General features: G+C 48.2%; 1 protein-coding gene across 3 annotated transcripts in view; it reads right to left on the bottom strand.

Annotated features, from left to right (window-relative positions):
- Positions 1–14,640, bottom strand: part of FYCO1 (FYVE and coiled-coil domain autophagy adaptor 1) — a 1,135,599-nt gene that overhangs the window by 681,028 nt on the left and 439,931 nt on the right. For all 3 annotated transcript variants that reach the window (XM_069613367.1, XM_069613366.1, XM_069613365.1), the window contains exon 8: positions 13,603–13,696. In XM_069613367.1, coding sequence (XP_069469468.1) covers positions 13,603–13,696 — 94 coding nt within the window. The remainder of the gene's footprint in view (positions 1–13,602; positions 13,697–14,640) is intronic.

Consider the following 14,640-nt stretch of genomic DNA (forward strand, 5'->3'; position numbering starts at 1 on the left):
GAAGCGAACATCTTTCACACATTGAGTATCGGTAAACATATAGTCAAGTGTCGATTCACTGGTACCCCTATACCAAATTGCTGGCTAGGGCAGTCACTCTGAGTAGAATCGTTCACATATGCAAGCCAAGGGAAGAGAGACAAGAGTCCCACTTCATCCGGTTCAGCTCTTTCCCACTCCGACCCACTGGGAAAAAAGGCACATTCCATTCTTCTTCCATATTTCTTTCCATAATACATGCAGAGTATAAGTCACCAGTTAGTCAAACCCACCCCTTTTCATTCACTAGTTTCCATTTAGTAATAAGCACAGATCCTCCAACAATGAGTCCAAACAACCAACCCCTTGATGCCAATATATGTTTACTAACAATAAACTACTAAAAACAACAACCCTACCCAGCTTAATCTCCACCATCAAAGACCATTTCAGGATGTTGGACATTTTACTTGCTCCTATGCCCTGTGTGAGACAGGCATGGTATCAAGAGAAGACACAAGCAGATAAAGTAGATTCTGAAAACCTTCATTTTTAATGGTCAGTATGGTATAAAACCTAACTCTAAGGTGGGAATGTAGCAATCTAATGAAAGTCTAACTCTGTCAGTCCAAAATAAACACTCTCTGTGTCAAAACCTATGCATGCCCTCACTTCTACAGAATAACAGGGAGTATAGAATGTGGCAACTCAATAGTGTTCAAAGTAAAGTTAATGTGGCAGTGGAGATCTTGGCAGCTCCCTTCCCTCCCTTCAAGGCACTCAGGATTATAAAGTTCCACAGCTTTCTCAGGATTCACTTGAGTTAATGTGGCAGTGGAGATCTTGGCAGCTCCCTTCCCTCCCTTCAAGGCACTCAGGATTATAAAGTTCCACAGCTTTCTCAGGATTCACTTGGCAAAATGTTTGGCTTCTCTGGGTCCCCCTTTCCTTGAACCCAAAAGTCCTTTGCTTCACACTTCTTCAATGGGTCTCTTAGGCTTCCCTCGCCCAAGATTAGACCCTCTTGGTTACTTTCCAAATCACCAATGTTGAACTTCCTTTAACACCAAAAGTTAAACTCACAAAAGTTCCATTTGTAACACATCCCAGTTCAATTGGCTTCTTTCGGGACTCCCTTCCCCATTATTAACCAAGTCCTCTTAGGGTTTTACCTAAGTAGCATATGCAGCTTCTTTCTTTCAATGGGGCTCCCATGGTCATGGCGCAGCTGTCAGACTACACAGTCCACCCATTACAGGTCACGCAACCAGGTGCCTTATACTTTAGTTGTGTCCTCTTTCCCTTATAGTGGGGTCTCTACAGACATCCTCGATCTTTCTACCGCCTGGTGGAAACCCCAATACTTCTTCACCACTCTTGACTTTGTTTAACCACTCTTCCATAGACCTTGGGAATTTCGTTCCCACTTTCTTGCACAGCGCTGCTTTTGTTGGATTTTTATTTAGCTCCCACTTTGGGTCCGTGCACAGCTCCCCTCCTTGCAGAAGTTTCCTTCTTGTACACAGAGTCTTTCGAGAACGTGTAGTTATACACATGACCCCTCTGTCACTATTACCTTTTCTCAATTTCATCCAATGCATCTTTAGCCTTATGCGATCAATCAGCAACATTGTATTTATTTTTATTTATTTATTAATTTTCATCATTTGTAAAGCGCACCAAGCCTGGGGGCATCTGGGCGCTTAGTTCTCACTCATTTGCTTAACACACACCAGGTTTTTACTGTGCTTGGCTCACCTGTTGTGTTTTCCTCATTCTGAGCTCAATGTCTTTGCCATCTGAGGTCAAGGCCTCAACACCTGCCTTCTGACACTCCTGGGCTCCTGTCCTGCCCCAGGGGAACAAGCATTTAATTATACCAAATACAGAAGGGATCAGCACGACTCCCGGCTCCCTTCTACAGACCTCACTGACTCGCTTGGGATGCAGACCTCTAGCCACACTTTTCCTGGGTATCGCTGAAGGGGGGTTGGGTAAGTCACTGTCAAGGAAGGGGGGATACCACGTCTCACCTTCAGGTACTCCCTTCCCAATCCCCAAGGACCCTCTATCCAGGTGATCCTCCCTCGCTTGTCTCCCCCCATGGTCGGGATCCAAAAGCGATGGCCCTCCCCTGGCCACCTGCGTAGAAGATCCCCAGGGAGTAGATTGGGAAAGGCCCTTAGGGTTTTCACACATGGCAATTTCGGATTGCTGTAAGATGCCCACCAGAGGGCCTTTGCTAGGACGAGCTTCTTGAACAAAGACAGAAAGCCATCCAGTGCTGGGCACTCAGTGAGCCATGTGTCTTGCAACATGAACATTTTGAATGGTATTAGCATGCTCATCAATTGGGAAACAGATGTGTATTCCCTCTTCAGTTTCATGTGCATACCAACAGCTGTTCAGGAATGCTAAAGGTCCACCTGTGAATTATTTATCATAGGAATATAACTATTATTATTATTATTAGTATTATTTTTATTATTATTATTGTATTTATTGAGTGCAGACCTAGCTTCGAGAAGCAACGGAGCGCTTGACAGAGGTATACAACAATACAGATACATAAGAGCGCTTTACAGAGGTAAACAACAGTACAGATGCATAACAAAGTGCTTTTCAGAGGTAATGACAGAACAGATATACAGTGGGGGGTGGGATACAGAGGGAAATGGAGGAGCGGTATAGTTGTACCAGGTGGCGAGGAGGAGAGGGGCAGGTGGCGTCTAGTGAGTCAGGTGGCATGAGTGGTGATGTGATGGCCTAGGTGTTGAGGTGGAGAGACTCCTTGAAGAGTTGGGTTTTGAGTTGCATTTCCATTTAAGAGCTGAGGCAACCCACCACCAATCAACTAGATCTAATTGCTGCAAACCCTCGTAATGAGTCAGTGACACCTCCCTGTTTCCACTCCCTCCAACGTTGACAGACACAACAATGTCACTAGCTCCCTGAATAGGATTAGTAACCTTAGTCTGTAACATTGGCTCTGTATGTTCACACATTTCGAACCCAATTTGACTCATGGTAAAGTTTCCTTTTAGGATAAAATTGATTACAATTCTTGAACCAAAGTGTAAAATAACCTTATCCGTCTTAACCATACTGACAAACTCCACTCTGTTGATATCTTTAGTTGAGATCGACCTTAGATTTGGAATTTCTGAGAAAATTGGCAAGCCATTTGCTCTATTTAAACATAACATCATGTCCTCCCCATACAAACTGGTAACCATCAACTTATTGTTAAATACACTAGTATAAGACGCAGTGTACTGAGATGAACCAGGAATGAGACGCGGACACAGAGGAGTTATGTTGGTTGTTATAAACATTTATTCAAATAATAAGGGGGATGGAAAATGCTTTGCTGTCCCTGCTCTAGGAGGTATTTCCCAACCTCAAGCATAACTAAGGGTCTGTCCGATGTCAAGATGTCCAAAGCAAAATGTCCTGTGTCCCAAGTCCTAATATAGCCCCCACATTCGAAAAGTAACTCAAAGGTGCTAAGGGTAATGTATTTAGCTTGAAAAGTGCGCACATCTTCAGGTTCAACAAAATGTACAACTCTAACAGAAAGGCTTCTACTTAGATGGTGTTCACAGTTCCTGGGAATGTCTCCCTTCTCCAGGTTTCTTTCCAGCAAAACAAAAATTCTGAAAATATAACTAGGTTCTTTGTACAGTGGAAGAATTTCCATGTAAATGGAAAAGGCACACTCCTTTGTAACTTTGCAAAACACAGGGTAATCCAGACATGGACCCCTTGCTCACTGTGCTTAGAGAGGCACAGTTTCATCTCACTGATGAGGCCTGACTAGGGCGAAACACATGTCTGTGGTTGCTGACGGTACTCTTGTTCAGAGGAGAATTGCCTAGCATTTCGATACTGGATTGCCCTTCTGGGTGTGACAAAGACTAATCTGCAAATGTATATTTCTCCTCTGTGAAGGGTGAAGTGAACTAAAACGTGGCTGTAGACCCTCCTGAGTGGAAGAAATTTCATAGAACAGGGTATTTGACCCATGATGGTTCTCGGTAGAGGGGCTCCCACACTCCTTTGTAACTTTGTAAAACTTGGGGTTTCACCCTGAGTAACCCAGGGTAATCCAGAAGTGGACGCTTTGCTCACTGTGCTTAGAGAGGCACAGGTTCACCTCACCGATGAGGCCCGAATAGGCTGAAACACGTGTCTGGGGTTGCTGATGGTACTCTTGTTCAGAGAAGAATCGCCTTGCCTTTCGGTGCTGGACTGCCTTTGTGGGTGGGACAAAGACTGATATGCAAATTGATATGTCTCCTCTGTGATGGGTGCAGTGAGCTAAAACGTGGTTGTAGATCCTCCTGAGTGGAAGAAATACCATACAATTCTCCCTTGCGCAGCCACCCCCAGCGTCAGGTTCAGGTAGCAGCTGCCGTCTCTGGCCTCATGAGGAGAGGCTACCACCGAGAAAGGTGTGATGACATCATCCGATTCATCACAGTACATAGGCACATTTTTCTCAGGATTTATGGACCATACTTTAGCTACCTTTGCTGACTGTACAAGATAGTCAGTACTGCAAGCACCCTTTAATATACTGTGAACAATGGGGACAGACCTCCCTCTGAAAGGTTTCTCATTCAGGGCCACACCCTCATTCAGTATTCTTATGATTGATCACAGGATTGCCCACTAGCTGTGCACCCCAAGGGGCCACGTAAAAGGTTATTCTTTATAAGTTTGTTCCTAATCTTTGTATCATTCTGCTGTCTGATTAATTTCTCCAACAGCGCATTATGTGAAGCAGATTTATCCCCAACCCTTGATTACTCGGTACTACCCCTCATTCTGAAAAGTCCTACCAACACCAACTATCTGTGTATCCACAAAACTTTTACATTTCCCCTGAAAATGAGCATATCACCGGAGTAGCACACACGAAAAATTGTGATTTGATGGCTTTACCAAAAGTGATACCACCACTTACAACAGGCTCTACTGGAGCATTAATCATATCAATTTGTACAGCAGTGCTCACAGGGTCACTATTTGTCAATACAATAGACTCATCCGCATCAGAGATTATGGAGACATTCTCCCTTACTCTCCCCACATCTTCAGATGTATGCTTATATATTCTTACTCATTGGTGGTCATCTGCTCCTTTGTTTACCTCTGGTAATTCGACAGTCGATTTAAAGATTCCACAATAGTCAGGTTACGTTAGAATTTTCTTGATGACTTTGCTCTTGTTTTAATAGCCTTAATATTTTTAGATTTCTTTATGTGTTTCTTCCCACTATGTTTGCTTTTACGCTGATCTGGAGCGCCTGAAGCCCCTTCCAAAGGGTCACCTGGATCTGCACCAACACCAAGCAGTTTTGCAGAGCAACCATTAGCGGCCATCTGTATGGTTGTATACATGAATGTGAGTGGTTGTGTCTATGATGTATGTCAGGTTTATGGCTCACTTGAGATTTGACATGTAGCAGAGATGTAGGTGATGAGCTGGTCTGGCATCTCTGCCGAAAATGGAAGTCTTGAAGAAATGGGCGGCCCTCTCTGGACGCCACACTGCCTGGTAAGGATACACATAGCCTAGTTAACGTCTGGAGTGAATCTCCAGAAATAAGGGGGAAAAAAACAATAGTGGGAAAAACCTTAGAAGTTTCAAGAGTTCTAGGGTAGTAGCAGGAAGTATTCTGATTCCATGAAAATGTAGAGGCAGTAGGCTGAACAAAATATGAGAGTAGTTCAAACAGGATGACAAGCAGGAAGGAGGCACAAGGAGGCTAGAGCCGGTTCCACTAAAGGGAGGTTGAAGTGTTTCACAGTGGAACTGGAGCAGAGAACAAGATGAGGGCTAGCAGGATGGAGGCCAACCCAGCAGCAGTACATCGAAATGGGGAAGAGAGAAAACAAAGCAACAGGAGAAGAACAGAGGAGAAGGCAAAAGGAAGTCAGAACAATGGATAGCAACTGCTGGGGGTCTCTCAGTGACCCTGCTAGCGATTCCCGTGAGCCCACAACCCCCACAGACTCAGACAGAGAGGTCTGCTGTGTTTGGGCTCCCCGGTCACACTAACGCGGCCGAGAATGCCCCCTTTATTTATAGTGCACGCGGCAGAGTGCAACATCACTCCGCCGCGTGCTCTTCCATTAAAAGGGCAGCACCACACTCTCCTTTTTCATGAAGACAACAAATTAACATTAACAATGCCAACAATAACAAACAACACATCAAACAGTGCAAATGAAAACATATCCTTCCACGGCACCCCTTTAATCACAGCCGCCCTGGATCCCTTTAACGACTAAAACGACCCGCGGGTCGTTCAGGATACTTGTCCTACTACATAGTCGGTGAGGCGAGCAAGTTTCCCTCGCCCTGTCCTCAGGGGGTACCTCCTGCTGGCCTCCGGCTCAGGCGATCCATCAGCAGGTGTTCCCTTGGCAGGAGACGAAGGGAAGGGTCCAGCACCTCCACCCTCATCAGGCACCTCCATGCTGTCCTGTCCTGGGGTGGGTCAGTCCTTGTATCACCCAGCCTCTTGAAGAAACTCACGTTCCTGGTGGCGGACGATCTGCTGTCGGATGCCGTCACCATTGATCCTTTGACAGCTACCACGTCCAGCTGCTCCGGTTCATAGGGGAGGGACAACCTCCCGTGGGGGTGCCGATTTCGTATCAGCACCTCATCCCCAGGTGCCAGGTGTTGTGGGCGGAGTCCTTTCCTCGCATTTTCTTGCTCAGTCCTCAGCCGGTGATCATGCTCCACTTGCTGGTCATCGATAACCCCTTATTCTTTCTCAACAACCTCTGGTAGCAGTCCCGGGGGCATTGCTTGGACAGGGCTTCTGCCGGTGCCACCCCTGTCGAGGTATGGGGAGTGGCTTGGTATTCCCTCAAAAATTGGTACAGTGCTCTTCTTAGGCATCGTCCTTGGCCTTGCGCTATGCGGAATGTCTGTTTAATGTCCGCATCAGCCTTTCCCCCTCCCTGTTGGCTCTTGGCCAGAGCGGGGTGATCTTCCAATGTTGAACCCCATACCCATCCATCAATTCCGCAAATCGCTCACCTTCAAAGGGCACCCCGTTGTCTGAGCACAGGGTATGAGCAAAACCATGAGAGGCGAAGACTTTCTCGAGTGCCACCACCACATGTTCAAAAGCCACAGAGTCCACGAATTCAACCTCTGGGTATTGGGAGTACTCATCCACCACCACCAGGAAGTGGGTACCCTGGGAAGTGGGTACCCTGTGTGGTGGACTCGAGGTCCGCATGTACCACCTCCAACGGGCGCATCCTTCTGGGCATGGTCTCAATGGCAGGCTCTCGTTGTGTGGGGGATGCCGCCTGGCACCAGACGCATGCAGCCACATGTTCATCAACCCGCCTCTCCAGTTCAGGAAACCCCACCTTTGTCTTTGCGGCCCCTTCGTGCCCTTGATGGGCAAGACTTATTACCTCCTGGATTTTGGTTTGGGGGACCGCGATTGGGTCACCCCTCAACAGGAGGCCTGTGGCTGAGAACGACAGTTCCTCCCTCACCTTCCACTGTTGTTCTAGCACCCCTTTTGCTTCTTGGGTGCATCCAGCCAGGGATTCCAGCACCGTCTTCCATGACCCCTGTTGCATAGCGGTCTTCAGGATGCGAAAACATTAATCCCGAGCAGCTGCTGCCTCCAGTTCTTCCAGGGGCATGTCATTTGGGGTGGCTGCTTCCACCACCATCTGCACGTGGTCATCCGCTTCTTCTGCACATGCGTCCGGTGCATCTTCACTGCCCTTTCCCGGTTGGCGGGACAGATAGTCCGCCGCATTGTTGGCAAGGATCTGTACACTAGCAAGACCCCGTACTCGAGGAGTGCGAGCATCCACCGTTCAATCCTCGCCGGCGGTTTTGACAAGGATCCTGCCAGAATGGGAAGCAGTGGCTTGTGGTCAGTCACAACAGTCACCGGCGTTCCTAAAACGTACAGCCTGAAATGCCTGCACCCCCACAGGACGGCCAAGCCTCCCTCTCGATCTGGGAGTAGCGCTGCTCGGTGTCAGACAGTGCCTTGCTTGCATACGCCACCGGATGAACGCTGTCATCCAGGCTGATCTGCATCAGTACGGCCCCCAGGCCGAACGGGCTGGCATTGACAATTATCTCCGACCGAAGTGTTGGGTCGAAGAATACCATGGTGTATTCGCTGTAAGGGCGCTTTTGATATCTTCAAACGCTGCCTGTTCGAGAGTGCCCCACTGCCACGCCGTCTCTTTCTTAGTGAGGGCCCTTAGAGGCTCCAACCTGGATGCTAAGTTCTTGATGAACCCACCACAGTACGTCACCATCCCAAGAAAACTCCTCACCTCAGACACATTCTCCGGTGGTCGGGCCTCTTTAATTTCCTTTACCTTCCTGGGGTCTGGTGACACACCTCCTTCCTTGAACATAAATCCAAAGAATTCGATGGTCGGCTGCAAGAATTCACACTTTTCCCAGTGGAGCATAAGGCCCAGTGACTGCAGCCTCTAAAAGGTCCAGGCCAGCTTGTGTAAACGGTCTACCTCAGTCTTTGCAGATACCAGGATGTCATCGCTGATATTCAAAACTCCGTCCAGGTCAGCCAGGGCACCTCTGATGATGTTTTGAAACACCTCGGCTGCGACGACACCCCAAAACTGAGTCACTCGTACCTGTACAGGCCTCTGTGGGTGGTAAAAGTCGTTATGTACCTCGACTCTGGATGTAAGACAACCTGGTGATATCCGGCCCTGAGGTCTAGCTTCGAAAAGAAACAAACTCCCTGCAGTTCCGCAATGTCATCGTCGATGGTCGGCGTCAGGTATCGTTCCCTCCTGATGGCCTTGTTGGGAAGCCTCATGTCGACGCATATTCTTACTGAGTCGGGTTGTTTCGGTTTCCTTGCCACCACTATAGGGGACACCCATGGTGTGGGACCTTCAACCTTTTCAATAATGTCCAAGTTTACTAGATTGTCCAGCTCTTTGTCCACCAGTTCTCTCAGATGGAAGGGCACTCTCCGGTGTTTCAGCGATGGGCTGCACAGACTCATCTATGTGCAGCCTCACCGGGTCACCAGCCATTTGTCCAATTCCTTGGAACAGGGCAGAGTACTTATCCAGTAGGTCATCTATGTCTTCCATGTACACAGAGTACGCAAAGCTTACAATTCCCAGGGCCTCCACCGTAGCGCAGCTCAGTAGCGTGTTTGTGCTAACCGGAGTCACATAGAATCTTGCCATGATTTTCGATCCTGCGTGTTCTACTTTGGCCACAAATGCGCCATCCAGGGGAATCGGCTCTGATCCTCCGAATGTGAAGATGTGAGCCCTGGGGGTGACCAGTTTTGGTGGGGTGTCCATTGCATCATAGTGTCCACGGGCCATCACATTGACAGACGCACCTGTGTCCACCAGCACCGGGACGGGGGATTTGTTTACTAGAATCACATAGGAGTCACATAGAATTTTGCCGTGATTTTCGATCCTGCGTGTTCTACTTGCACCCCATGCACACACCAGAGGCAGGTGTTTCAGATGACCAGAAAAAGTGTTCAGAGTCTCGTCTTCCTTCTGGCGAGCCGATAACATTACAAACCTCTCATAGTCTGCATTGGCTAATGGGATGAAATGGTTGTGGAGAGCTGTCTTGGTGGCACCATACGAGCAATCAGCAGTTTAAAGCGATTCAAATATTTCCTGTACCGCAGGCCCTGCAGCATACAGCAGCATCGCCAGCTTACTGTCGTCGTTAGTCTCCATGGTGGCCCTGAAATACATGTCCAGGCGGTCAACCCACCGATTCCATCGGGGCCCCAGACTGGATGGAGGGTCTGAGACATCAAACTCTGGGATTGGCTGGAGCACCACAGGGGACCGCATTTGTGCCATGACTTGGGGCACAGGCTGAACCACTGGTTGAACCACAGGTGGGGGCTGAACTTGAGGTAGCTGCTGGTCTGCAGGCTGCCCACCGGTTTGATCACCAGGTACACTCATGGGTTAAAGTGCACAGGCACCCCCGCAGGACAGAATGGGGGCCGCAACTCACCCAACCAGCACAGGCCTTGGAGACCGTGGAGTACACCAGTCCAGTCCTGATGATGATGATGATGATGATGATGAAAATCTGTAGCAGATGCTGCAGGCCACAGGGTCTACCAGTCCAAAATTGTGCTTTAAAAGTGCCAGCTGTTCATGATGATAATCATGAAGATGAATATCCTCAGCTGCAGGATAGTGTGGAGGATCCACCATCCAGCACAGATGGTCCACAAATTGAGCCAGGGAGGTCCAGGGTTCAAGCAGGCCTCAGCATCCTTCCCCTCAGCACCTCATCTTCACTCGACGTAGCTCGTCCAAAAATAAAAAAAAAAATTGAAATCTGGGCATGTGTGGGCGATGTGTCAAAAAATTGGGCCTGGATGTCAATCACTGGCCCCCACCAGAGCGCTGTGAACATCCACTGCCAAGGTTCCAAAATGGCCGCCTGCTGCGTGATATCTACCCGGCCTGCGGCATGGAACGAATGAGCCTGCTCATCCGCTCCGTTTGAAAAATTATTCCAAGCTTCACCACCGGGCACAGGCAACATACCGGACTCGTCACCACTGTTGGGGCTCTCTCAGTGACCCTGCTACCGATTCCCATGAGCCCCCACGCCCCACAGACTCAGCCGGAGACGTCTGCTGTGTTCGGGCTCCCCGGATGCACTAACGCAGCAGGGAACGCCCCCTTTATTTATAATGCACTCGGCGGAGTGCAACGTCACTCCGCTGCATGCCCTTCCCTTAAAGGGGCAGCACCACAGCAACGAGGAGAGAACAGCACTGAGCTAAAGAAGAAACAATACCTTAGCGATGAGACGGAATTTGATCAAACGGCTGCTTTACAGATTCAAGGAAACATGTTGCCATGATGGCTAAGGCATGTACACGAGCAAAGGGCTCGTTGAGGTCACCATCTTAGAGGTGGCAAAATGGGACGTAGAGGCAACAGCGCATGTGTGCACAAAGGATGTTTCCATCCTTGCCTGACAGACCAGCGAGAGACAGGGAACTGTGACAATGTGCGCATGTGCAGGTATGCACATGTGAAAGATAGTACAGTGTGTATCGTGTTGCAAACATGTGTGTGTGCATGTGTGGGTGAGTGAGTGAAGATTTATGAAAGTGTGTGTGTTTGTGTGTCTTTGATTGTGGGAAGGTGGGGTGGGAGTAAGGGTAGAGGAATTCACTAGGTCTTGGTGCCAAACCTAAAGCTGAATATTTAATATATTGTTACTGTCATTATGGCTGTTTCCTCCTTGCATACATTGTTCTGCTCTCTGCAGTGATCTCAGTCTATTTGCGCCCCACAGCCCGCAATTGCTGGCACTGAAATGTCTGAACATGTTCCCCTTCAAGACCACTCCTATTGTGTGGAGCAAGCCGCAAATATAAAATACTTTAGCCAGTGTAACATCCTTCCAACATGGCTACCTTCCACTCCATACCAATGTGCCTAAATGTGCAATCTAGTCTTTTCTAACACATGCAGCCAAGCAACGTCACGTCACGTTCAACCATTTTCCGGAAACCAGACGCTGCAGAACTTTCATACCACTTCTACGCCAATAGTATCCCAGGCATTTTACCCCAGGATACTAATAGCAATAAGCCCCTCGCGGGGTGCTGGAGGGCATTACCGCTTTAGGTAATGCCCCGGGGCCCATAGTTAGGTACAGGTGCAGGGGAGAGAACGTGATGACATGACTTTTATTTTACAAGAAACTACTACCTACATTGGTACTTGTATGGACATGCTTTCATGTGCGTGTAATTGCAAATGTGCACGAGCGAAAATCTTAAAATATGGAAGGAAAATATTCACTGACACCAACCCATCGTGGACAAAATGTATTTGTAACACAAAAAGTTACAAAAGAAAGAGTTACAAGGGTCTAAAGGACCCGAAGCACACTTCATTTTAGGGTGATGTGTGCAGGTGAAAAACTAGAAGAAATCCGTAAAGAGAGACATAGTCAGCCTCATTCCGAGTTGGCCAGTCGGCAATAAGGTGTCGCTAACAACTTATACCAGCACCTTTCTGGACCGGTCAACTCAATGTCTGCCGGTAGCGGCTCTGATCTACTGACAGGCCTGACCTGCCTGTAGATCAGGCCCCTACCGGCAGATAAATGCTGAATCATATCCATGTAATGGGTAGCTAATCGTGTCTCCGCCGCCCATAATATCCTGGTAATACCGGGATATCGGGTGGCACAGACAGTACGGTAGTTTACCAGTATCTGGTGGGATACTGGGAAACTAATAAGGGGCCCCTATAGTCTCTTAGCACTGATAGGCTTATGCACGCATCAGTCTTCCCATAAAAATTAGCACAAATCAAGAGATGTGAAAATAAATTCTGGTCAGCAGTAAAAACAAAATAAAAAGAAAGGGTGTCCCATAGAAGCTATGGGAGAAGAGAAGCCAAAAGAAAATCTTGCCTAACACCTGGTGGGCTTGAATGCAAATGCAGCGGCTCTCTGTACGTGCAACTGTAGATGCTGTCCCCTTATGTGGGTGTTCCTGGTGCCCCTGCAGGCTTCGGCTGTAATTGATGTCCCCGGATGGGGATGTTGCTGGGCTTCCAAGGGTGCTTGTTCACACTGTTCCCGCATGTGGCTCTTCCTGGTGTCCTAGAACCCTTAGCTTTCTCACTAGGCTATAAAGACGCTATAGGTTTAGACATCTGCTATCCCTGAGGATAGGGCCATAAAGCAGCCTCGGGCCTCAGCCACCGTGGCTATCCGTTGGGTTTCTAAATTCGCACCAGCAAATGTATTAAAGAGCAGATTTAGCAGCACAGTACTAACGACGATAACTACATCGCTTTAGTTTACCTAGTAGTTGTTAGTTCAAGTTATTCGTATTCAAGTATTTGACCTCGCCCTTTCTTTTCTCTGGTTGTAGTCCTGCCGGCACTCAATTATGTAATTTCTGATGTCATCTGTGACATCATGTCTGTGAATGCCGAGGGACACTGGGGGGGTAGTCGTGGCTGTGTAGCTAACTATAACTGGTACAATTCTGTGTTGTTTTCAGCAAACAATAACCTATAAACATTCCTGTGGTGGAGAATAATAATTATGACCTCAGTAGCAAGGCAATCTGGAGTCCAGTCATTCGAAAACATGTCTGTTCAAGAGCAGGGGCGTTGCTAGGGGGTGGGGCTAAGGGGGCTATAGCCCCTGATCTTTTGGTTGTAGCCCTGGATAGAATCTCAGGAGCTAACGCCAAAAGACTAGCTAGCCCCCAGTCCCAACAGTTCTGACATCAGAGTAGCCCCAGGTCTTTTCCAGACCTAGCAACTCCCCTGTTCAAGAGCACTCCATGACACAACCAATGTTTTCCCCACACACCTCTCTGTTTGGGTGATGGGGTGGGGTTGAGCAATTAATTACAAACAAACAAAAAACATGCTCAAAAACATTAGGTGCAGCATCTGTGCAAGAACATCGTAACATCATATAAACTCCTGGGCAAACAACAATTGTGTTTCAGATATTATAAAGCCACAAGCCCTGCAACAAGATACATAGATCCGATGAGTGCACCCCCAGAGTGTGAACTTCTTTTTGTTTACCTGTATGTATCCGCCCACTAAGCTGCTCACGCTCGAGCAGCGGCTTGGAGGCTTCCACAAAAACGTAGAAGAGCCAGGGGAGGCCAATGTCTTCCTGCAAGTCACAACAAACAGTAACGTCAATCCAAGGACACTGCCACATGAAATGATAATATACTCAAAGCAATCCATTCTTTACTCATCTGCTAACCTTGCCTGGTTTGTTCATCTCACCTTGCCCCTCCCCCCTGTTCTTTAAGCTCACCCCACTAATGCAGTTTGCCTTTGTACTCTCAATCAATTGCGCACTTGACTAAACGTTTCCAACCACTGTGGCCACCATTCTACCCCCAACCCCAACCCATTGAGATACTTTGCAACATCTTTTTGTGATTGCGCACTTTATAAAACAACTATACAATTACAAACAATGAAATACATTATAAATAGTAACCGCAAGGTATGCACTGTAGTCTGAATCGTCCAGCATTGGATGGTACACAGAAGGAACCATCAGTGTAAACATAGCTGGCCTTAGGGCAGAGCTGGGCGGGCGACCCCTCCAGCGTGCCATTAGCCTCCTGCCACGCCAGCTCGGGGAAGTCTTTTAAGAGCTCCCCCGATCTGGTGTAGTGGGAGAAGGCGCAGCAGGCGCCTTTATGTTATTAAATACGCCCGCGCATTTAATAACAATAGGGTGCTCAGCATGCTATTCACACGATGATTACCTCCCTGCTCCGACACAGGAGCGTGGAAGTTTCCATTAGAATAGGGCGCTCATGCCTTAGCATGCATGAGCAGCCTATTCCAGTGATTAACCCCATGCAAGGTGCCAGAGTAGGGAGGGGCACAACAAATGTGGCACTCCTGTCCCCCCTCCCCGCCTTTCCCCTGCAGGGAAGGGGAGTTCTGCAATTCCACCCAGGGGGCTGCTGTCTCTAAGGCCAGCCCTGGGTGGAACAGTCACTCTTCCGGGTTATAATGTTCAGGGGAGTGCACTGCCTGCTGTTCAGGTCGCCCACCCACAATGTGTACCTCTGTGCGCGGTAGGGACATTAA

The sequence above is a fragment of the Ambystoma mexicanum genome, chromosome 5p, assembly GCF_040938575.1.
Source record: "Ambystoma mexicanum isolate Mex_15411 chromosome 5p, UKY_AmexF1_1, whole genome shotgun sequence".
NCBI classification, from domain to species: Eukaryota; Metazoa; Chordata; class Amphibia; order Caudata; family Ambystomatidae; genus Ambystoma; species Ambystoma mexicanum.